This window comes from Sapajus apella, unplaced genomic scaffold, assembly GCF_009761245.1.
Source record: "Sapajus apella isolate SASKATOON/1434 unplaced genomic scaffold, GSC_monkey_1.0 scaffold38, whole genome shotgun sequence".
In the NCBI taxonomy this organism is placed as follows: Eukaryota; Metazoa; Chordata; class Mammalia; order Primates; family Cebidae; genus Sapajus; species Sapajus apella.
Genome location: NW_022436978.1, coordinates 5,297,212 through 5,322,631, shown reverse-complemented (window position 1 = coordinate 5,322,631; position 25,420 = coordinate 5,297,212). Strand labels below are relative to the sequence as shown.

At 43.9% G+C, this 25,420-nt stretch overlaps 2 protein-coding genes across 3 annotated transcripts in view; both read left to right on the top strand.

Moving 5' to 3' along the window:
* The first annotated feature begins 9,509 nt into the window (after positions 1 to 9,509).
* On the top strand, positions 9,510 to 17,694 carry SMCO1 (single-pass membrane protein with coiled-coil domains 1). 2 transcript variants are annotated; one of them, XM_032298129.1, is made up of 3 exons: positions 9,510 to 9,785; positions 15,061 to 15,210; positions 16,098 to 17,694. In XM_032298129.1, the coding sequence occupies exons 1-3, from the start codon at positions 9,760 to 9,762 to the stop codon at positions 16,540 to 16,542; spliced, it is 621 nt and encodes a 206-aa protein (XP_032154020.1). In that variant the 5' UTR covers positions 9,510 to 9,759; the 3' UTR covers positions 16,543 to 17,694. The 2 variants fall into 2 exon arrangements, with proteins under 2 accessions (XP_032154020.1, XP_032154019.1); XM_032298128.1 differs by having other exon boundaries at positions 9,523 to 9,729.
* Positions 17,695 to 22,067: 4,373 nt separating this feature from the next.
* RNF168 (ring finger protein 168) overlaps positions 22,068 to 25,420 on the top strand; it is a 36,042-nt gene continuing 32,689 nt past the window's right edge. The window contains exon 1 of the mRNA XM_032298127.1: positions 22,068 to 22,993. Within this exon, the coding sequence (XP_032154018.1) occupies positions 22,687 to 22,993 (307 nt within the window). The 5' untranslated portion in view covers positions 22,068 to 22,686. The remainder of the gene's footprint in view (positions 22,994 to 25,420) is intronic.

Here is a 25,420-nt window from a genome sequence, read left to right as displayed (position 1 = left end):
ATTATTGGGAAATCAAAACTTAAGTGGGAAAGGTACCAGGATATAACCTTATAAGGGGGAAAATGAAAGTTAGACAAGTCCGGGAAGATTGTAACCCCACAGTACTTGACCAATGAGGAACTGCGGGAGGGACTTGTATGCTAGGAGATAAATTACCTGCTATAGCTGCTCCAGGTGTGCCTGTCTACTAGACACCCAATCTTGCAAGACTATCATTAAGTCTTGCTTCTGCTGTTCTTCGTGTCTCTGAGTCCATTCTTTGGGTTTAGACGGGTAAATGCGTGTTTCTCACAAACCTAGGGGCTCATCTAGGATCTCTGTGCCTGTGTGGAGTGGGACTCTGGCTGAGAGGGGAGATACATCCCACCTGATTTAAGTGGCCACTCTGTCTGGGCGTCCTGGCTCCGCACAGAGGCCACAGACAAACCCAAGACTGTTATTCAGAAGGAAGCGGAGGTGACACAGGGAGAAAAGCAGGCACTGAGGCAACGAGGCAACCTCGTTGTACATGAGCCAAGGCAGGGAAATCAAACTGTAAGTACTGCCTTCATGGCTGGGTATTTTCAGAGATCGAGTGTGTGTGACTGAGATGTGTCCTAGATACAAGGTGAGTGTGGAGTCTCAATCCATGGTTCCATTATCCCAATGGCCACAGACGGATGAAGCAATTCTTGGAGTATGCAAGACACCTCCAGTAGGGCAGGAACATGACCCAGATATACACTCAAAGGAGAAATGGCAGGAGGGGCAAGGTGGAGGTTAAGATGGAGTCTGTCTGACTCTCAGCAAAATGAAATCTGTCTGGCTAACACAGGGTAGGTTAGCACAGGAATACAAAATGATACAGTGAGTTTGGAAGACAACTGGGCAGTGTCTTGCCAAACTACACATGCACTTACCATATGATCCAGCAATCATGCTCCTTGGTATTTACCCAAAGGAGATAAAAGTCTATATGCACACACAAAAACACTGCAGACAGATGTTTACGGCAACTTTATTCATTATTGCCAGAAACTTGGAAGCAAACAAGATTCCTTCAGTGGGTGAATGAATACACTGCAGTATCAAATAAAGTGAATAAACAGTAGAATAAACAATGGAATATTTTTGAGTGCTAAAAAGAGCTCTCAAGCCACAAAAAGACGTGGAGAAAACTTTTGTGGGTTTTTTTGTTTGTTTGTTTGTTTGAGATGGAGTCTCACTCTTGTCACCCAGGCTGGAGTGCAATAGCATGATCTTGGCTTACTGTAACCTCTGCCTTCTGGGTTCAAGTGATTCTCCTGCCTCAGCCTCCCAAGTAGCTGGGATTACAGGTACCCACCACTATGCCTGGCTAATTTTTGTATTTTTTAGTAGAGACAGGGTTTCACCATGTTGGCCAGGCTGGTCTCGAACTCCTGACCTCAGATGATCCCGCCTCGGCCTCCCAAAGTACTAGGATTACAGGCGTGAACCACCGCAACTGGCCAACATGGAGAAAACTTTAATGCTTATTGCTTAATAAAAGAAGCCAATCTGAAAAGGCTGCATACTATATGATGCCAACTATATGACATTTTGGAAAAGGTAAAACTATGGAGATAGTAAAAAGACCCATGGCTGTCAAGAGTTTAGAGAGAGGGAGAGCTGCATAGGCAGAGTACAGAGGACTTTTAGGGCAGTGAAATAATCCTGTATGATAGTTCAATGGTGGATACATGTCATTATACATTTGTCAAAATCCATAGTACATACAACATCAAGAGTGAATCTCAACATAAACTATAGCGTTTGGATGATAATGTGTCAGTGTTGGTTCATGGATTCTAACAAATGTACCACTGTGGTGGGAGATGTTGATAATAGGGAAGCTGTGTCTCTGAGGGGCAGGGGATATATGGGAACTCTCTGTATTTTCCACTCACTTCGCTGTGAACCTAAAACTGTTCTAAACAATAAAATTTGGCCAGGCATGGTGGCTCACGTCTGTAATCTAGCTCTTTGGGAGGTCAAGTTGGGTGGATCACCTGAGATCAGGAGTTCAAGACCAGCCTGGACAACATGGTTTTTGGTCCATCATGGACAGTTTAGAATAATTAAGAGGTTTGGCCCTGGTTTTTTGAAGGCTAATATGCACATTAAAAAGTGCTTTCTTTTGCGTTCATCTACTGAGTTATTGGGGTTCCAATGAGAGCTGTCTACGAGAACTGCTTCTCTGCCTAGTGGGAACACAGTTTCCATTTTTTCTTCACCTTCCCTATCTCCTTTTTTTTCTCTTTGGTCTGCTATAGCAGACATGTTGCTCATCTCCGTATTTTTCTGCTGCCTGAAGAACTGCCTGCTTTTCAGCTGCAGTGAGAGTCTGACTTAGGAGCAACATAACATCCTTCCATGTGAGGTCAAACATCTGAGTTAAACTTTGGAAACTTTCTATATACCTATCAGAGTCATCAGAAAATTGGCCTGTCTCCCTTTATTTGCTTAAGATCCTGTAATGAGAAGGGCCCATGAAACTTCATAGCACCATTTCCATCAGGCATCTCCTGCAGAGGTAAGAGTGAAGCAGGTAAAGTGGGTAATATTGAAGATGGTGGAGTTGGAGAAGCTGATGGTACAATTGGAAGGTGTAGGGTCCAGCCCTACAGGGTCCAGTAAGTCCCTCCCTGCTGGTGTGGAGACGAGAAACTGGAAATAAAAGACACAAGACACAAAGATAGAGAAAAGAGAGTTTGGGCCCAGGGGTCCACTGCTTCCTAAAGCATGGAGACCAGCTGCGGCCCCGAGTGCCTGGACACTCTGACTTTTACTGAGTACAAAGCGGGGGAAGGGCAGGTAGGATGAGGTAATGGTGGTCAGTGATAGGGTCAGGTAAATCACGGGTCTTGAATATAGGGGGCCCAAGACTTTAAAAAAGCAGAGGCGAGGGGAAAACCTGAAGCATCAGCACTTTTTTCATACTTGTCGAGAAATAGCAAGGTCACTAAGATTTATGTTATTATTACTAATTCTTATAAGAAAAAGAGGAACCAGGTGCAGAAGCAGAACTTGAAATTAGCCATGGAACGTGACCGCTGAAGCACAGCACCACATAGAGACAATTAAGTCCCTGGATGTCTGTGGGGCTCCCTGACAGCCGTCAGGCCCACCACAAGAGCTTGGAGAAGCAGAGTTTTCTCCTAACTCCTCCAGGAAGGAGACGTCTTGGTCATCTTGGACATCTCCTTCCCTAGCTGGCTAAACAGCGGGCACTTTCACAGCGCTGACACTGTTGCACAGCCGAGGCACCCTCCAGCAGCCCTTATGTGGGCATGACAGAGGGCTCAGCATCTTGCCTTAAGGTCACTTCTTTTCCAATGCCACTTCAGTCCTGTGCTTCTTCACCTGAGACTTATTAGTAAGATTAAAGATTATATATATGTTTGTGATTACATATGAATAGCTATGTGATTATATGTGATTATATATATAGGAATAACTATGTAACTATATCTCTAATTTGTTTCTTGCTCTATATGAGAACAGGCTGAGCCTTCAGGCCCTTGCCTTGGCTCTTGTGGGGCTTCCCCCCCAACAGGAAGGGGTTCTGGATGAGGCAGATTGTAAGCGTTGGGAAATTCAATAGCTGTTTCAGATTGTTTCTCTGGAGTCTGCTTTAGCTCTGGGGAATTATTCCCTGCAGGCTTGCCTGCCATGGCTGCTAAAAGAACTGGGTCCATTGTACAAAGCCTGTAAAGGTCTGGGTTGTCTCGAAGGGCAAAGAAAGCCTGTACATAGGGGACCTCAGACCATTTGCCCTTCCCTCTGTAGAAAAGATCTAATTGTTGGATAATATGAAGATCAAGTTTCCCTTCAGCAGGTTTGTCAGTCCCTAAAATGGTAAGAAGGCCATGTCCTTGTACAATAGAATATGAGGCCCTTTTTCTTCAAAGTCTCAAGGCTGAAGGAGTCCCAGTGCTATAGAATGCACTTGAGAGAATTGCAGGTCAAACATGGTCTGTTACCCACCTAGAAAGAGAAGTGAGAAAAAAGCATCCTTTTGGTCTCCTTCCTTTCAGTGTGTGACCCAGGGTGGAGAAGAAGACAGTGGGAGTGTCCCCCGCGACTGTTATACCTCTTTGGTTCCTGGATCCCAGCACCTTGTTAAATGCGGCACCCATGGTTGTAGGTGTGACCTCAAGCCATGGAACCAGAGAAACTAGAGGATGGGATTAGTCATGCATAACCACATTGTCCTAGTTCTCTGTTTGTGATTCCCCTTTTATTTCCTAGACTTGTGTGATCTATATGCCTCCCTGAAAAAATGGAACTTGGGTAAGACTATGTAAAAGGCAAGGCTCCTTTAATGGATGGAATGTGCTAGATTGCCTGCTATTATGGCCCATGCTAAAGGATTTACCCTTAGAAAATGGTTCTGGTTAACTTCTGGACTTAAAATCCTCTTACTAATTAAGTACTGTTTTAATTGGAGACAGAATACGTGCCTTAAAAGGACCTAAGTGCCTAATGAGGATTTTCCTGCTGATGAGACAGTATCAAGACTAAAATTTGACTGCAGAGGACATTTTACTTCTAATTATTGGAGGTAGAATTTTCCCATTCACAGAAGCATCATAAAGAAAGGTGCAAAAGGCCAGGCACGGTGGCTCACGCCTGTAATCCCAGCACTTTGGGAGGCCAATGCAGGTGGATCATGAGGTCAGGAGATCAAGACCATCCTGGCCAACATGGTGAAACCCCGTCTCTACTAAAAATATAAAAATTGGCGGGGCGTGGTAGTGGGTGCCTGTAATCCCAGCTACTCGGGAGGCTGAGGCAGGAGAATTATTTGAACCCTGAGGCGGAGGCTGCAGTGAGCTGAGATCGTGCCACTGCACACTAACCTGGGTGACAGAGTGAGACTCTGTCTCAAAAAAAAAAAAAAAAAAGGTGCAAAAAGGAAAACTTAGGAAGCTACCGTGGACCAACAATGAACAATGTGTCTATGGAGAGGATTTCTTTTTCCCCAAGGTGGCGATGTTGGCTTAGAAATACCATGTGCTTGCTCATGGAATAGTGGTGAGTGACCTCACTGTGGGGGAAAGGGGAGACCCTCTGTTCCTAGAAGATCCCAAGAGCAGTTTCCTGAGCTATCTGCACAGTTATTATAGCAATTCCTGATCTTGCCTAACCCGATTACTTCTCTGGGCTGTAAAAATTCCCTCACATTTGACACACAGAGAGAATAAGAGACATAGTGACTGCAGATACAGACAGAAGGGAAATTTTGTGACAGGCTAGCTGGGAATCCTTTACCAACACCTGGGCAAGCTGTCAGAGGCTGACTCCAGTCTAGAAGGCTTTGAATAACACAAGGGGGTACACTGGCCAGAAATTCTCAATTGCTTCAGAACTTTTCCTGGCCTCGTGGATGGTTAGATTTCCTCATGAAAGGAAGCTGGTTTGAAGCATGACCAACATGCCCAATTATCAACGGATATTGGGGGATTCTCCATAGTCTCCCTAGTAAGCCTGACATCCAAGTCTTTAAGAATGAAAGCCACACTAACTGTGTCTTTAACTGGCTGATGGATGCTTGTTATTGATTTGATTTGATTTTTAAATAGAGGGCAAGAGCCTTGGAATGGAAGGATAGATTTTGAGTCTGCTGCTCTACTCACTGTTCCATTGAATGTCGTACCTTGGGATTCCGGACGAGCCCCCAAAAATGATATGGCTCCATTGTCTAGGAAAACACCCAGTGTCCTTTGTCTCGTGCCAGGGTCCTTTGCCTCCAGCACTTTGGGAGGCTAAGGCAGGTGGATCACTTGAGCTCAGGAGAGACCAACCTGGCTAACATGGTGAAACCCCATTTCTACTAAAAATACAAAAACCAGCTGAGCATGGTGATATGGCTTCATTGTCTGGGGAAACACCCAGGGTCCTTTGTCTTGTGTTGAGAAAATTAGCAACACAGACACAGGTGGAGTGGATTAAGGAGCGGAAACTTTAATTGGCAAGAAGGAAGAGAACTGCTTCCTTGTACAGGAGGAGGAGGACGCCTAACAGAAAAAACTCCTTTAGCAGAAAGCAGTCAGTTATATTGGCAGGCTTAAGGAGGTGGTATCTTATCTGCATAGGGACGAGGGGATTGGTTTGACCAGGCATGTCATTCACGTAGCCCACAAAAAAACTGGCCCTCCATGGCTGGGCATGGTGGTTCACACCTGTAATCCCAGCACTTTGGGAGGCCGAGGTGGGCAGATCATGAGGTCAGGAGTTTGAGACCAGTCTGACCAACATGGTGAAACCCTGGAATTGCTTGAACCTGGGAGGCAGAGGTTGCAGTGGGCTGAGATCATGCCACTGCATTCCAGCCTGGGTGACAGAGCAAGGCTGTCACACACACACACACACACACACAAACTGGCCCTCCCACCCTAACCTTTAATATCCATATGTGGCTACTTGGCTGGACATCATACCTGTACACGTGGCTTCTACCTGGCTGCCATGATATCTGCATACATGGTAACAAAGAAAAAGTAGCAGGAACTGCCATATTTGGTGAACCTGGCTCTTAGCCACCAGCATTTTCAGATGCAAGCCTGTGGCTTGTATATCAATACTTGCAGGTCTGGTTTTTCAGGCCATTTTCTGTTAGAAAAGAAATGTTTGGGGCAACTGCTTTTTATAAAAAAGAAAAAGCATTACTGAGGACTCTTTTACCCTTTCTCGCTGCCTAAAATAAGTTTTTAATAACTCCTGTAATAGTGGTGGTGTGCACCTGTAATCCCAGCTACTGGGGAAGGGGGGAGTGCGCTGAGGCAGAAGAACTGCTTGAACCCCAGAGGCAGAGGTTTCAGTGAGCCCAGATCGCCCCACGGCACTCCAGCCTGGGCAACAGAGTGAGAGTTCATCTCAAAAAAAAAAAAAAAAAAAGAATATAGATCAACAGCCAGTTTTAGAGATGCGTAGGGGAAGGTATGCCGGGGTGGGGGCAGGGGGAGGTGGGGTGCTGTGGAGCTTCCACATCCTCTCTGTGGCACCACCGCACCAGCACTTCCTTGTATTCAGCAACCCAGAAGCTCATCAAACCTCATTGTCCAAGAGTTTTTTGTTTTGTTTTGAGACAGAGTGTCTGTTGCCCAGGCTGGAGTGCGGGGGTGTGATTTCAGCTCACTGCAACCTCCACCTCCCTGGTTCAAGCAATTCTCCTGCCGAAGCCTCTTGAGTAGCTGGGACTATGCCTGGCTAATTTTTTGTATTTTTAGTAGAGACAAGGTTTCTCCATGTTAGCCAAGATGGTCTTGATCACCTGACCTTGTGATCTGCCCGTCTTGGCCTCCCAAAGTGCTGGGATTACAGGTGTGAGCCACTGTGCCCTGCCTGAGATTTTATGGAACTTAATCTCTAGCTCACTCATTCCATTTCCTAGAAGTTGGTGGGTGGAGCTGACAGTTCCAACCTATAGTGACCAATCCATTTGGAAACTATTCTAGTTGCACCACCCTAAATCACTTCATTAGCATAAACTCTGGTGTGATCAAAAGAGGCTCATTATGAATAACAAAAGACCCTCCTATCACTCAGGAAATTCCAAGGGTTTTCGGAGCTTTTTGACTGAAATAGGGAAAAGTATTATATTTCACATTATACTACAATACCACTGCTAGAGTAATCATTTTTTTTTTGAGGTGGAGTCTTGCTGTGTCACCCAGGCTGAAGTGCAGTGGTGCAGTTGCAATCTAAATTCAGCATTTGCAATCTAAACTCACTGTAACCTCGGCCTCCTGGGTTCAAGCCATTCTCCTACCTCAGCCTCCCAAGTAGCTGGGACTACAGGTGTGTGCCACCATGCCTGGCTAATTTTTATATTTTTAGTAGAGATGGAGTTTTGCCATGTTGGCCAGGCTGGTCTCGAATTCGTGACCTCAAGTGATCTGCCCGACTTGGCCTCCCAAAGTGCTGGAATTACAGGTGTGAGCCACTGCACCTGGCCCTAGATTAATCTTCTAGAACCAACAGTTCACATCTGTCAAAACACCTACGAGGCTAGCTAGATGCATCTCCTCTCTTGTAATTCTTGTGTGCTGTGTCCCTGCTAGTAGGCTCCTTGAGGACAAGGATTTCACCTTACTTATCACTGTATTGCCAATGCCTGGAATAGTGCTGCTCATTCATTCGTAGATTTTATCCATTCAGTTAATATTTGTGAGGTTCAGTAAGTATTGAATAAGTGAATAAATTATTCAGTGAATGAACAAATACATGACATGGCTCTTAGAGTTTAAATGTTGTGGTTGTTTTCTTTTTCTTATATGAATCTTTTGCTCAAAACATACCCACGCATTGTTTCCAGAACACATCATTTACTTTGCCACCTCTGTGATTTTGCTCACACAATTTCTCCAGTTTGTAATACCTTTCACACTCGTCTCTGATAATCAAAGACCTTGATCTTGAGGCCAAGCCAAGTATCATTTTCAGTATGAGTATTTCCCCAATGACCCAAGAGTTCAGTGACTTAGTCTTTCATCTTCTATTATTTTTATGGTCTCTATCTACTTAGCACACATCCCATATACATTTTCTATTTAAGGATATATTCTATCTTCCCAGTTAGGTTTTAAATCTTATGAAAACAGAAGTCCTAGGCCAGGTGCGGTGGCTCACGCCTGTAATCCCAGCACTTTGGGAGGCTGAGACGGGTGGATCATGAGGTCAGGAGTTCGAGACCAGCCTGGCCAACATGGTGAAACCCCGTCTCTACTAAAAATAGAGTGAGCAGAGATCACACCATTGCACTTCAGCCTGGGTGACAGAGCAAGACTCTGTCTCAAAAAAAATTTAAAAGAGAAAACAGAAGTCCTATTTTATTTCCATATTTATATTCAATTCCTAATCTAATACTAGAAGCTCAGTCTCCCCCAATACATACATATATGTATACACACACACACACACTGGAGTGCAGTGGCATGATCATAGCTCACTGCAGCCTCAGACTCCGGGGCTCAAGCAATCCTCCCACTTCCACCTCTTGAGTAGATGGGACTACAGGTATACACTACCACCCCTGGCTAATTTTTGTGGAGACAGAGTCTCTCTCTGTTGCCCAGGCTGGTCTTCAACTCCTAGGCTCAAGCAATCCTCTTACCTTGGCTTCCCAAAGTGCTGGGATTACAGGAGTGAGCCACCATGCCCAGCCATAACAAGTTTTTAGTAGTTTCTAATCATGGTTAGGTTTTTTGCTTTGATATCGTCACCATGATCATAAAAGATCTGGGGTACTCTTTAAACCTAATTTAGGTTGTAATTAAATAATGAAGCTGTTAAAATATGAGAGTAATATTTCCATCAAATTTAATCCTAGTATATGTTACATTAATGTATCTGTATATACATTTACCAGCATATACACAGAATCATAATTATACATGGTTGTTGTTCTATGTTGATGTACTATGGTTCAGTTTTCAAAGGCAAATGTTATAGTGCATTCCAGGACACCTGTGTTCACAGGATCAGTTATTTGAAACTATATTTGGATGTGCAAGCTATTAAAAGCTTCTTGAACTGAGTGACCTTTCAGGCAGAATGTAGATTGAATGCTCATACTACTGCTGCCTGTTGCTGAGTGGAAGACAGCAGAAAATTTGGATTCAAACATTTATTGGTTTTTGTTTTGCTTTGTTTTATTTCCTTTTGCCTTAAGAAGATGAACAGTGAAACCACAACCCTGATATCCTTGAAGGAGGCAATGAAAAGGTTGCTGAGGGGTATAGTAAGGGAGCAAGCATGGGTCTGCTATTCTGGGAAGATGGGTAAGAGAAGAATGAAGAATAGAAATAAACAAAGAACTACAGAAATTCTCATTAGAATTCTGTCTTTATGGCTGGGCACGGTGGCTCACGCCTGTAATCCCAGCACTTTGGGAGGCTGAGGTGGGCAGATCACAGGGTCAAGAGATCAAGACCATCCTGGCCAACATGGTAAAACCCTGTCTCTACTAAAAATACAAAAATTAGCTGGGCATGGTGGTGGGTGCCTGTAGTTCCAGCTACTTGGGAGGCTGAGGCAGAAGAATTCCTTGAACCCGGGAGGTGGAGGTTGCAGTGGGCCAAGATCGTGCCACTGCACTCTAGCCTGGTGACAGAGCAAGACTCTGTCTGAAAAAAAAAAAAAAAAAAAAAAGGCCAGGCTCGGCAGCTCACACCTGTAATCTCAGCACTTTCGGAGGCCGAGGAAGGAGGCCGAGGAAGGCAGATCACCTTACGTCAGGACTTTGAGACCAGCCTGACCAACATGGAGAAACCCCATCTCTACTTAAAATACAAAATTAGCCAGGCTTGGTGGTGCATGCCTGTAATCGCAGCTACTTGGGAAGCCGAGGCAGGAGAATCACTTGAATCCGAGAGGCGGAGGTTACAGTGAGCCAAAATTGCACCATTGCACTCCAGCCTGGCAGCAAGAGTGAAACTCGTCTCAAAAGAAAAAAAAAAAAAAAGAATTATGTCTCCATTACAGTGGTTTAAGTCTTCCAGGCCCAAATCTATGTAAATTAATAATAAAGAAAAGTCTGCTTCCAGGTGCTGTAACTCCATTCAATGTATGCATGTGCTAAATCTTAGATTTACAAACATAAGTAAAACGTGGTTTCTGCCCTCAAGGGGCTCACAGCCTGTAGGAAAGAGAAAAGTTTCAAAGATATTTACAATTGAATGTCATTGACCTTACAATGGTGATGCTCCTAAAGGACAATGGAATATGAAGGGAGGATCAATCAATTTTGCCTTTGACACTAGAAAAAGGAACTCTTCATATAGGGTCATTTAAGCTGGATCTTTTTCTTTTTGAGATGGAGTCTCGCTTTTGTTGCCCAGGCTGGAATGCAATAGCGTGATCTCGGCTCACTGCAACCTCCGCCTCCCAGGTTCAATCGATTCTCCCGAGTAGCTGGAATTACAGGCATGCGCCACCTGGCCAATTTTTGTATTTTTAGTAGAGATGGGGTTTCTTCATGTTAGGCAGGTTGGTCTCAAACCCTCAGGTTATCTGCCTGCTTCGGCCTCCCAAAGCTGGGATTACAGGCATGAGCCACCACAGTCAGCTTAAACTGGATCTTAAAGTACAAGTAGGAGCTTATGAGGCAGAAAAATATGGGAAGGAATTCTAGGCTGAGGAAACAGTGCATATAAGCCATACGTAAGCTTGGAATTGCATAATGTACTCAGGTAGCCACCAGATGTCTCATGTAATTGATGACTAGGATGGGCGAGGGACTGGCAGAAGACAGGAGCAAAGGGTAAAGGCCCTTGTGTTTCCTGCTGAGGAGATCCAATTTGGCTCCAAGTATATCACTGGGCAAGTCAGGATGGCATAAACCATTTATAAGCAGTTGAGTTACAGGATCAGAATTGTGGTTTAGAAGAATGTGTCTGGAGGATGGATTGGAAATTGAAAACAGGGGTCCAGTTAGGCTTCTGCAATCTTAGGTCCTAGTGAAAGATGATGAGAAACTCATTTAGTGGAGATGGAGAGGTGGGAATGGGTTAGAGAGACATAAAAGGGGGAGAAAAAACAGTTGAGAATTATTCTGAGATTTCTAGTTCAAGCAGCTGGATAGATGGTGAGGTCATTAATGGAACCAAGGAACTAGTAGTAAAACAAACAAACAAACAACAAAAAAAAAAAACAGGCTGCATTCAGAGTTGCATGTTGGTTTAGATTTATTTGGACTGGCCAGGGACTGTCCTTTGGTGAGAGGATTCCAAAGAACTGCTGCAATTGTAAAATTTTATACTGACTGACAAGCTAGAGTTCATCTCTGAGGTTCAAGCTACAGATGACCTATAAGCAACATACTGTTAAAGGTCTGAAAGTTAATACAAATGGTATATCAAATGACTTTTTTTTTTTTTTTTTTTTGAGATGGAGTCTTGCTGGCTGGAGTGCAGTGGCACGATCTCGGCTCACTGCAACCTCAGCATCCCAGGTTCAAGCGATTCTCCTGCCTGAGTGGCTGGGACTACAGGCGCGTGCTACCACGCCTAGCTAATTTTTGTATTTTTAATAGAGACAGGGTTTCACCATGTTGGCTGGGATGGTCTCCATCTCTTGACCTTGTGATCCACCCACCTCAGCCTCCCAAAGTGCTGGGATTACAGGCATGAGCCACTGCACATGGCTGACTTTTTTTTTTTTGACACAGGGTCTCACTGTGTTGCCCAAGCTGAATGCAGTGGCATGATCACAGCTCACTGCAGCCTTGACCTCCTGGGCTCAAGTAATTCTCTTACTTCAGCCTCCCCAGTAGCTGGGACCACAAGTGCACATACCACCACACTAGGCTAATTTCTATATTTTTTGTAGAGATGAGGTCTCACTATGTTGCCCAAGCTGGTCTCAAACTCCTGGACTGAAGTGATTCACCCACTTCAGACTCCCAAAATGCTAGGATTATAGGTGTAAGCCACTGCACCCAGCCCAAATAACATAGGTTTGACTTGTAGACAGAAATAGCTGGCATATTAGGTCACACAGGCTTATATTCCCACAAAGTGAACATTTTATAGTGAGTCTTGTCTATGTGTAAAGCAGTGACAACATTCCTTCACAGTAATTTCTGAAGATGGGGGTGGTATTAGTAGGTTAAGCTTAGGAGAGATGAGGTTTGGTAGCTCCATCTTGTTGGAGATGCACAAAACATAGTTGAAAATACAGGTCTAGGCCGGGCGCTGTGATTCACACCTGTACTCCCAGCACTTTGGGTGGCCAACGCAAACGGATCACCTGAGATCAGGAGTTTGAGACAAGCCTGGCCAACATGGAGAAATCCCATCTCTATCAAAAATACAAAAATCAGCCGGGCGCGGTGGCTCAAGCCTGTAATCCCAGCACTTTGGGAGGCCGAGATGGGTGGATCACGAGGTCAAGAGATCGAGACCATCCTGGTCAACATGGTGAAACCCCGTCTCTATTAAAAATACAAAAAATTAGCTGGGCATGGTGGTGCGTGCCTGTAATCCCAGCTACTCAGGAGGCTGAGGCAGGAGAATTGCCTGAACCCAGGAGGCGGCGGTTGCGGTGAGCCGAGATCGCGCCATTGCACTCCAGCCTGGGTAACATGAGTGAAACTCTGTCTCAAAAAAAAAAAAAAACAAAAACAAAAATCAGCCATGTGTGGTGGTTGGCACCTGTAATCCCAGGTACTCAGGAGACTGAGGCAAGAGAATTTCTTGAACCCAGGAGTTGGAGGTTGCAGTGAACTGAGATCGTACCACTGCACTCCAGCCTGAGAGATACAGTGAAACTCTGTCTTAAAAGAAAATAAAGGAAGAGAAAAGAAAAAAGAAAATACAGGTCTAAAGCTTAGAAGAAACCTAATACCTGAAGGTGAATTAGCCTTGGGAGAAATTCAGGACCAAGAATAAAAGATGATCAAGAATAGAATGCCGGGCAACCGCAAAGGTATTCAGGTCACTGGGGACATGGAAAGTCAGAGAACTAGCACGTGTGTCTACGCATCACTGCCCTCATAAAGACAACGTAGGTGGCTTAGGCAAGTGAGTTGTGTTGCTCCAGTCTTTGTGGTTAATTAGACATAATTCTGGTACCACAGCACCCTCTGATGATCACGGCTGTTCAGAGCTACTCGAATCCCTATTTTGGGTTACAGAATTCAGCATCTCATTCACATCAAAGATGTCAATCATACAAGAAATCTTTTATTACAGTGTAAGACCTTTGTTGGGTATTGGGGGACAGGCATAAAGGTATCTAAGAAATAGTCTCTACTGGGCATGGCAGCTCATGCCTGTAACCCCAGCACTTTGGGAGGCCAAGGCAGGCAGATCGCCTGAGGTTGGGAGTTCAAGACCAGCCTGATCAACATGGTGAAACCAGGTCTCTACCAAAAATACAAAAATTAGCTGAGCGTGGAGGCGCGTGCCTGTAATCCCAGCTACTTGGGAGGCTGAGGCAGGAGAATCACTTGAACCTGGGAGGTGGAGGTTGCAGTGAGCTGAGATTGTGCCACTGCACTCCAGCCTGGGTAACAAGAGCGAGACTCCATCTCAGAAAAAATAAAAAAAAAAAAAATAAATAGTCTCTGATTCCTTCCCTCCAATAACTTACAGTTTAGTTCATGAAAGGCTAACCCTAATAGTAAAGCAGGAGGTGGGGAGATGGGTTCACAGAGGCAGTCCTTGTGAGTGAGAAGTAGGAAGGCAAGGAGATCTCAAGGTAAATGGGGATTCAAAAAGGCAGTGGATTTGAGCTGATCCTGGAAGAAAGGATACGAGTTGGACAATTAGAATAGGGTAGAAAATGTCACCTTATTATATACTGGTCTCAGCACTAGCTAACTTTATGACATTTGGTCTCAGTCTTCTTGAGACTCAATTTCTTTAACAGTAAAATAGTAAAAAGGACTGCTTTACTTATTATGATTGTTGTGAAATGCTTACATAAAATATTCTTAAAAGTATAAAGAATAGCCCAGGGATGGTGCCTCATGCCTGTAATCCCAGTACTTTGGGGAGGTCAAGTCAGGTGGATCGCTGGAGCCCAGGTGTTTGAGACCAGCCAAACATAGTAATATCCGATCTCTACAAAAAATATTTTTTTAAAATTAGCCAGGTGTGGTGGCACATAACTGTAGCCCTAGCTACTCAGGAGGCTGAGGTGGGAGGATCACTTGAGCCTGGAAGGTAGCGATTTTGCCACTGCACTCCAGTTTCGGTGACAGAGTGAGACTCTGTATTAGAAAATACATACATACATACATACATACATACATAAAGTATAAGGTATAATACAAGACATAGCAGGCAATTCAAGTAATTAGACAATTCAAAAGTTTGTAATATATGGAATGAAAGGACAAGGACGATGGCTAGAGTGAACAGCAAATCGGACCATTTGTTGAAACTTTCGAATTCAAATAGCTACCCATTTTCCCTTCATAGTTTAAAGTAAAAGTTGAAAAAAAGGTATCCAAATTTGGTAGTGGTTGTAAATAACATGTTAGAGCCTTAGCTTAAAGCAAAATCTTAGTTTTGTCCTGTAACCTAAACTTTTGATTCTGTTATCTTACAGAGTAGACCACAAACTCCAAGCGTTAGAAGCACAGTTCAGAGAACTAGACTTCACCAAGGATAACCTGATGCAGAAATTTGAACATCATAGGAAGACTCTGGCAAGCCAAGCAGCTCAAGATGAGATGTGGACAGCAGTTCTGGCACTCAAGTGAGTTGAGAAATGGAGGCAGGCGCCTGTAATCCCAGTTGAGAAATCAGTGGAATTCTGTGACTTTGTAAGAGCTTCCAGTGGTCATTCCAAAATTGAATTTTTTAGTATGTTTCCAACAGCAGACTATAAAGCAATTACATTTTCATAGGTTCATTTGTTTTTTTAAAAAGATTAGTTTCAGCACGTCTTCATATGCCAGGCACTGTAGCAGTTATCTCCTCACAGAGTCTCTTGCTTCCCAAAGCCTTATTTGCATTAATTCTTTTTTTTTTTTTTTGAGACAGAGTCTTGCTTTCTTCCCCAGGCTGGAATGCAGTGGCGCAATCTTGGCTCACTGCAACTTCCACCTCCTGGGTTCAAGTGATTCTCCTACCTCAGCCTCCTGAGTAGCTGCAATTACAAGCATGCATAACCATACACAGCTAATTTTTGTATTTTTAGTGGACAGGGTGTTTCACTATGTCGGCCAGGCTGATCTTGAACTCCTGACCTAAGGTAATCCACCAACCTTGGCCTCCCAAAGTGCTGGGATTAGAGGAGTGAGCCACGGTGCCCAGCCTATTTGCATTAATTCTAAAGTAAGTATTGGCTGGGCATGATGGCATGTGCCTTTAATCCTGGCACTCTGGGAAGCTGAGGTGACAGGATCACTTGAGCTCAGGAGTTCGAGCACAGCCTAGACAACAAAGTGAGACCCCTATCTTAAAAAAAAAAAAAAAAAAAAAAAGGTAAGTGTTTGAATTTGAATTCTAAGGTAAATATTTTTCTAAATTACAACAGATGGTTCTCCTAGTGGGTTAATATTGAGTTATCCTAAAAGAATTTATTTTTTCTTTCTACATAAAATATTTGACTGCTTAAGAAGCTCTCCATATTTTTTGTAGGTTCACTTCAATGGAATTGAATATTGTATACAGCTATGTCATTGAAGTACTCATCCGCTTGCATACTCGTGTGCTTGAGAAGCTGCCAGATCTGGTGAGAGGTCTTCCAACCTTAGCCTCTGTCCTCAGACGAAAAGTTAAGAACAAGCGCATTAGAGTTGTATGGGAGTCCATTCTGGAGGAGTGTGGGCTGCAAGAAGGAGATATTGCAGCACTTTGTACCTTCTTTATCGCACATGGTAACAAGGCAGAACACTATGCTGCTAAAGTGAGACAGATGTATATCAGAGACATCACGTTTCTCATTACCAACATGGTAAAGAACCAGGCTCTCCAGGACAGTTTGCTGAGGGCTGTGCAGGTAATTGAGAAGGGGAAAGCAGTTAAGACCCCTGAAGAGCAAAAGTCGTCCCTCAAAGAGTTGATACCATCCGTCAAAAACTAACCTATCATCCTATGACCCAGTAATTCCACCTCTAGTAATTTATCTTGCAAATGGCAAAAATATACACAATTTATTATATTCTTATTTTTATAGCAAAGAGAGGATGTTAAATAAATTATGACAAATTGACACAATAGATACTTTCTTTGTAGCCATATAAAAGAATGAAGAAGCTCTTTGTGTAATGATATGAAGTTATCACCAAATGCGGTGTTCTTTTCAAATATTTATTTCCAATATATATTGCTAAGTGGTGCAAAACCAAATATGTGTGTGTGTGTGTGTGTGTGTGTGTGTGTGTGTGTGTGTGTATGTGTGTGTGTATAATGCATATGAGTTTATATATCCATAAACTTCTTCTGCAGAGATAGACAAGAAAGTGATAATATTAGTTGTCAGGAAAGAAAACTAAGGGGGTCAAAGATAAGAGGAAGTCTTTTCACTGTTAATCCATTTTGCACATTTTCAATTTTGAACCATGTGAATATATTACATATTTAAAAAATAAACAAGGCTGGGCATGGTGGCTCAAGCCTGTAATCCAAGCACCTTGGGAGGCCAAGGTAGGAGGATCACTTGAGCTCAGGAGTTTGAGACCAGCCTGGGCAACATAGTGATAGCAATAGGAGGCAGGTAAATTCCTAGGTAAACAGGGATGGGTCCCTTGTGAAACTCAACCTTCAAGCCAAGGACAGTCTACAGCCTAAAAACCAAGCTATGAGTTCCAGATAAATCCATGAACCCAACTGAGAACTCCCATTCTTGTTTGGCACTCTCTCCTGATTGGTCCTTATCCTTCACCTATTTTACACATAACTACCCTTCCCCGATTGGTCCTCTACACTATCGTGCCTATTACTGAATGGTGCTTTTTCAAGCATACCCACAGACCAACCAGCATGCACTTCCCCATTTCTAGCCCATAAAAACCTATAGACTCAGGCTCGTGGCCAGCAACCCACCTTCAGATCCTCTCTCACCATCAAGAGCCTTCCTGTCACTCAATAAAATCCACTCTGCCTTACTTACTCTCCAGTGTCCACGTACCTCATTCTTCTCAGTCATGGGACAAGAACTCAGAACTCATCGAACTATGGGAGTAAAAGAGCTGTAACAGTAGTGAGACCTTGTCTCTATTTTCATAAATTAAAAACACCTAAAATATACATCATGAGATACTATAAATTATATGTTGATGTGTATTTGTTCTCTAATGAAGTACCATAGTTATTTATACTGGAAAGGGAATTCTTGCGTCTTGATCATTTATTTATAATATTTACTGAATACTAAATGCCATGTACTAGGTGCTGTGGATAACAGAAACATTAAAAATGTGTGAATCCTGCCCTCAAGGTAAGGATTAAGTGCCAATGCTTTATGTGGGAGGTACAAATTCAGGACAGCCAGAGTGAAGAAATCTGGAAGGAAGTTAGGTAGAGAAGGATTTGAAATAATACATGGTGATGTGTTACCTTGCTGGCCTCTCCTTGAAAATGAGCCACAAGAGACCTATCAGTTGTTCAGCAGGTACCCTCGCTCAGTCTTGTCTGTTTCCAGACACATTGGAGAAACCACCTTTGGAAGGAAGAAGAAAACGGAATTTAAGTATCATGCTCACTCAGTCTACTGGTTTCAATTGGCACAAGTTGCTCCATGGGGAGTGACCCTTCCCATAATTCCAGCATGTATTATCCAGACCCTCCCAGCAGGCACTGAGAAGCTAGCTCCTGCATTGTTCCTAAGTGGCAGGAGAAGACAGAGACTCCAGAAATGCAACTGGTAAGCCCCATGCAGAGCAAGTGATTTTGGGTACAGAAAGCAAACAAGGCCAAGGAAATCCGAGGAAGTACATGAAATATATCCCTTACACAAGACATAAGCACCTGAAGATTGAAATCAAAATATAGAAGTTAAATAGTAAAACTGCAATAAAAATCATTATCACTAGGCAATATATGATTAGGGGAATTTAGAAAAGGGGCATCACTGGATGGTGGGGCAAATACTCTCTGGAGGAAATGCATTAAATTGATGTTTGAAGTAGGCACAGCCTCAAAGCAACCCATTTAGGATGAACTGGGAAAGCAATGTCATGAAAGCAAGCATTTGGATGACAGAAAACAAATCATAGTTGCATGTGTAAAAGAATAATGGGAGATTCTGGCCGGGCGCGGTGGCTCATGCCTATAATCCCAGCACTTTGGGAGGCCGAGGCAGGCAGATCACCTGAGGTCGGGAGTTCAAGACCAGCCTGACCAACATGGAGAAACCTTGTATCTACTAAAAATACAAAATTAGTCAGGCGTGGTGGCACATACCTGTAATCCTAGCTACTCAGGAGGCTGAGGCAGGAGAATTGCTTGAACCCAGGAGGCGGAGGTTGTGGTAAGCCAAGATCGCACCATTGCACTCCAGCCTGGGCAACAAGAGTGAAACTCTAATTCAAAAAAAAAAAAAAAAAAAGAAAAGAAAAATGGAAGACTCCATGGGAAAAGCAGGTTGTGGGCATATTAGGAACCCTGAAGTCTGGGTGCAGTGGCTTACACCTGTACTCCCAGCACTTTGGGAGGCCAAGGTGGGTGGATCGCCTGAGGTAAGGAGTTTAAGACCAGCATGGCAAACATAGTGAAACCCCATCTCTATTAAAAATACAAAAATTTGCCAGGCGTGGTATTACAAAGCATGTGGTATTACATGGCATGCGCCTGTAATTGCAGCTACTCAGGAGACTGAGGCATGAAAATTGCTTGAACCCAGGAGGTGGAGGTTGCAGTGAGCTGAGATCACACCACTGCACTCCAGCCTGGGCGACAAAAATGAGACTCAGTCTCAAACAAACAAACAAACAAACAAACAAAACAAGCCTGAAATTCCAAGCTAAGGGATTGATACTTAGACAACTGGATGACAGTCCCAGGTTTCTTTTTTTTTGAGACAGGGTCTTGCTCTTCTGCCCAGGCTGGAGTGCAGTGGCACCATCACCACTCACTGCAGGCTTGACCTCCTGGGGTCAAGTGATCCTCCTACCTCACACACCAGAGTAGCTGAGAGTACAAGTGTGGGCCACCACACCCAGTTAATTTTCTTTATTTTTTGTAGAGGCAGGGTCTCAATATGTTGCACAGGCTGGACTTGAACTCCTGGGCTCAAGTGATCTTCCCGCCTTGGCCTCCCAAAGTGCTGCAATTATAGGTGTGAGCTATCACAGATAATAACAGGCTTCTGAATCCACATTGAAATAAAAGCTCCCAAAGATTTCTACCAAGGACCCATGTCTCCTTGTTTTTCTCAACCTGGAAACCACTCCTCTAACCCAAGCTGAATGCTCTCAGCAATCTCAGAAGAACTTAAAGGCTGTTTTCATGTCCAGTGATTTTCTTTTCTCTTTCTTCATACTGATTTAATATTCCCTCAAAAAAATGCAGTTCTGGAGCTGGGTACAGTGTTGCAAGCCTCTAGATCCAGCTACTCCAGACACTGAGGTGAAAGACTCCCTCAGCTTGGACAAAATAGTAAGACCCTATTTCTTTTATTTATTTATTTTTATTTATTTTTTGAGATGAAGGTTTTGCTCTGTCCCCCAGGCTGGAGTGCAGTGGCACAATCTCGGCTCACTGCAGCCTCTGCCTCCCAGGTTTAAGCCATTCTCCTGCCTCAGCCTCCTGGGTAGCTGGGATTGCAGGCGCTTGCCACCATGCCTGGCTAATTTTTATATTTTTAGTAGGGATAGGGAGTGAGGTTTCACCATGTTGGCTAGGCTGGTCTTGAACTCCTGACTTCAAACTATCGCCTGCCTCGGCCTCCCAAAGTGCTGGGATTACAGTAGGTGTGAACCACTGTGCCTGGCCTTTTTTTTTTTTTTTAACACTTGATCTTAGGCAAAAGGGCCGAGAAGTGATGGTCTTTTTTTTTTTTAAACGAGTCTCCCCATTTTTTTTTTTTTTTTTTTTTGAGACAAGTCTCACTTTATGCCCCCCTCCCCCCACCCCAGGCTGGAGTGCAGCAGGGCGATCTTGGCTCACTCCTACCTCTACCTCCTGGGTTTAAATGATGTGAGACCCCAATTCTAAAACAAAAGGAAAAAAAACCATGAAAACCTTAGGCCAGGGTCTTAAGTACTAGGGATCACATTCCTTATGTATTTCCCCTCATTTTCATGGCCAAATTCTGCTTTTTTCTTATAACTCAATCTGTAGAATCAGTTGTCAATTCAAAAGGTTAATGCCAAGGCATAAAAACGTACTTCAACATGCATAAAATGTGAAATTCTATTCTTGTCAACCTCCCTTGTACCTTTGTAGAATTTTGATTGTTGAAACTTAACAAACTATATATTACATAAATGATGCCCATGAATAACATCTAAGCTCTAGGACGGAGACAGATTTGATGTTTGTTGCTCAAGCCAAACGGCCGGAGGCCCTTAGAAGGGAAGGCAATTCTTTTTTTTTTGAGACTGAGTCTCTCTCTGTTGCCCAGGCTACAGTGCAATGGCACGATCGCAGGTCACTGCAACCTCCATACAAGCTATTCTCCTGCCTTAGCCTCCTGAGTAGCTGGGACTACTGGCACAAGCCACCACGCCCAGTTAATCTTTGTATTTTTAGTAGAGACGGTGTTTCACCATGTTGGCCAGGATGGTCTCGATGTCTTGACCTCCTAATCTGCCCGCCTTGGCCTCCCAAAGTGCTGAGATGACGAGCGTGCACCACCGCACCCAGCCGAGAAGGCAATTCTGAAATAACCTACTCTGGGCTGCAGACTTTAAGTGGCTGGGCCATACAGAAGGAAGTATAAGTGTCTCTTAAATTGTCCCAGGTTTGTGAAATCTCTGACAATATTTCTTGGAGATGCTGCTTTAAGAATTTTGTTAAGATTCTTCTTTAGAAAGAAAGAAGAAGAAGAAAAAAAAGAATTTTGTAAAGAGCCCTAAGGGGCTTCGTTACAAATCAATAGAAACAAAAAGGTACTCACAAGGGTACTGAGGGAAGAATTAGAAAAATAGTTTTTTTTTTTTTTTTTTTTAAGACGGAGTCTCGCTCTTGTCGCTCAGGCTGGAGTGCAGTGGCGTGATCTCGGCTGGCTGCAACCTTCGCCTCCAGATGTTCAAGCGATTCTCGTGCCTCAGCCTCCCAAACAGCTGGAACTACAGGTGCACACCACCACGCCCGGCTAATTTTTGTATTTTAATAGAGACTGGGTTTCGTCATGTTGGTCAGGCTGGTCTCGAACTCCTGACCTCAGGTGATGCACGTTGTTTGGCTGTTGAATTTGGTTCGAGGTTTCCCGTTTTCTACCCAGAAACCAAGAAACCAGGGGTGTCTGAAGCCTCTGGGAGCAGAAATCTCAGGGAAAGGTCAGGCCCCACCCCGGCTGCACTAGGAGGAGCTGCAACGCTAGGGCGGGAGCGTCTCCGGCCTGGGAGGACGGGCAGGACGGGCAGGGCGGGCGGGCCGCAGATCCCGGAAGTCCCGCCCACGGAGCGTCTGTCCTCGGGCATTTCTCTGAGTGCGAAGTGTTATTTTGGCGGGCGGTTGTGACGTCACGAGCCCACGTCCGGTGGCTGCTACTCTACTGCATCGAATAGGGCCTTTGGCTGAGTAAGAGGGACAGGGGCGCGGAGCTCCGGGAAAGTGCGCAAGGCGCCGGAAAGCTGAACTCTGGAGTCCCTCATCGCCCTCGCAGCTGCAGTAAAGCGGAAGTTCTGCTGCAGCCGGAGCCCGGGGTTCCTCCTGGAGCCGCGTCTGGGGGCCGAGCTGCTCCGAGCTGAGCAGAGCATCCTCACTGGGTGAGGGGAGGAGGGGACTTGGCGCGTTCCACTCGCTGCACCCAGAGCTGCAGTCGGAGGTGTTCAGGCCTCGGAGCAGCCAGGCTCCTCTGACGAAAACCTGGATTTATTTGCTCGCCGGACGTTTGCCTTAAAAAAATGGACAAAGACACAGCCCTCCAGGGATTCCTGTTTGCTGGACCCAAAGAGCGCCTTTTTGCTTCAAGACGTGTTTGATGTTCCTGTTTTCCGCATTGTGATAACGCTGTTGGGCATAATATTGAACACAAAACTGTGCATTTGCTCTCTGTGGTTGGCCGAAAATAGGATTCTTTTTCTTGCAGGTGTCTTTGTTTAATAGACTTTATTAATATATGAAAATGGCTGTACCCAAAGCCGCCGTCCCTTCACTGTCTGAGTGCCAATGCGGGATCTGCATGGAAATCCTCTTTGAGCCCGTCACCCTCCCGTGTAACCACACGCTCTGTAAACCGTGCTTCCAGTCGACTGTCGAAAAGGCAAGTTTATGCTGTCCCTTCTGTCGTCGCCGCGTATCTTCCTGGACTCGGTACCACACCCGAAGAAATTCCCTTGTCAACATGGAACTGTGGACGATAATTCAAAAACACTATCCAAGGGAGTGCAAGCTTAGAGCCGCTGGACAAGAATCAGAGGAAGTCGGTGAGTAAACCCCGGCGTGTTCATTGGCTAAAAACCGCAAATCTTTGAAAAAGTGAGTCGTCACTCCTCCATTTAAAAAGTAAAAACACAAAAAAACCCAACTAGTATTTGTCTAAATAGTTCCCAGAGGTTTGGGGGTTTATGGGCCCCCAAATGTCGATGGATTAAAGTCAAGGGCAAGATTTTGTCCATTGTCACAACGCCTACGTTGTGTTCGATTGGTGTTTGTTGTGTTAAAAATTAAAGAATCGCCAGTTTAGATCCTATTTTTTTTGTTTTTTGTTCGCTCTGTCGCCCACGTTGGAGTGCAGTGAAGTGATCTCGGCTCCCTGCAACCTCTGCCTGCAGAGTAGCTGGGATTACAGGCGCGCACCATCGCGTCCCGGTAATTTTTGTATTTTAGTAGAGTCAGAGTTTCACCATGTTAGGCAAGCTGGTCTCGGACTCCTGACCTCAAAGTGATCCGCCCGCATTGACCTCCCAAAGTGCTAGAATTACAGGAATGAACCACTGCACCCGGCCTCTGATTTACTTATGTGTACATCTCCATTCATTTAACTCTTCATTCTCCTAATCATGCAACTAGCCTAAAATCGCCTTTTATCACTACACCCAGTGGCCTTGGGAGCCTCAAACTGGAACCCTTGACTCTAGCAGCTTGCCTCCACCAATGAGTAATAAGCCGTGCAGTGGTTCCTGCCTGGGCTTAGAATATGGTGTCTGTGCACTCTCGTGTACAAGACTTTTTTATTTTTGTCACAGTCATATGTGTACATGCCTTTAAAACATTTATTGTGGTAAGAAAAAAATCGCAGAAATTGCCATTTTAACCATTTTTAAATAATAGTTAAAAAAAAAACAAAACAGCTTTATTGAGATCCATACCATACAGTTCCCCTACTAAAAGTGTGCGATTTGGCCGGGTGCAGTGGTTTATAGCTGTAATCCCAGAGCTTTGGGAGGTGGGAGGGTCGCTTGAACCCAGGAGTTGAGACCAGTCTGGGTAACATAAAATTTTTAAAAGTGTGCAATTTAATGGTTTTTGGTATATTGCATTATTAATTTTTAAAATATTGTCCAAAGTATATATAACAAACTTTGACATTTTAACCATCTTTAAGTACAATTCAATAGCATTAAATATATACACAATGTAACCATCACCACTGTTTCCAAAACTTTTTCATTACCCCCGAAAAACTGTAACCGCGAAGCACTGACTCGCCATCCCACCTCTCCGCCTAGACCCCGGCACCTTCTGTTCCACTTTCTATCTCTAAGAATTTGGCAATTTTAGATATTTCATACAAGTGGACTCATACAATATGGGATCTTGTGTGTCTAGCTTATTTCACTTAGCATGTTTCTGAGGTTCATGCACAGTGTGGCATGGATCAAGACTTCATTTTTTCGGGCTGAATAATGATTGTTTTATGGATATACTTGTTACATTTTGTTTATCCATTGGATGGACAGTGTTTTTTTTCACCTTTTCGTTATTTGATTACTGCTAATACAAACATTTATGTACAAATATTTGTTTGAATACCTGTTTTTAGTTCTTTTGTCTATATATCTAAGAGCGGAATTGCTGGATCATATGGTAATTGTTATGTTTAGCTTTTTGAGGCAAATTTGTTTTCTGCAGTGGCTGTACCATTTTACATTTCAATTAGGAGAGTGTGAAGTTTCCAATTTCTTCACTTCCTCACCAACCCTTGTTATTTTCTGTGCCATCCTAGTACATGTGAACTGGTATCTTACTCTGTATTTTATAAAATTGTGGTAAAATATAACAAGACTACCATTTTAACCATTTTAAAATGTTTTTATTTTTGGCTAGAAGGAAGGAGAATGTTAACTGTTTGTAATTGTATGGTTCAGTGGCATTACCTGCATTTACACTGTCATGTATCCATCACCACCATCCATCTCCAGAACATTCCAGTCCTCCCAAACTGAATTTCCATACCCATTAAACTCCCTGTTTCTCCCCATCTCCTGGCAACCACCATTCTCCTTTCCATTTCTGTGAGCTGAACTGCTCTAGGTACCTCATGTAAGTGGAATTTTCGTAGGTGTTTGTCCCTTTGTGTCTGGCCTGTTTTACCTAGCATCATGTTTTCAGGGTTCATCCCTATCGCACGTGACAGGATTCCCACCTTTTTTGAGGCTGAATAATATTCCATTGCATGTATATGCTACATTAAAAGAAATCTATTCATCTGCCCGTGGACATTTGGGTTGCTTCCACCTCTTGGCTATTAGAAATACTGCTGGTGTGAATATGGGTGTACAAATAAATATCTGTTAAGGGGCCTGTTTTTTATTCTTTTGGGTATATACCTGGAAGTGGAATTTCTAGATCATATGGTAATTCTGTGTGTAATTGTTTTTGGAAATCACCATATGGTTTTCCACAGCAAC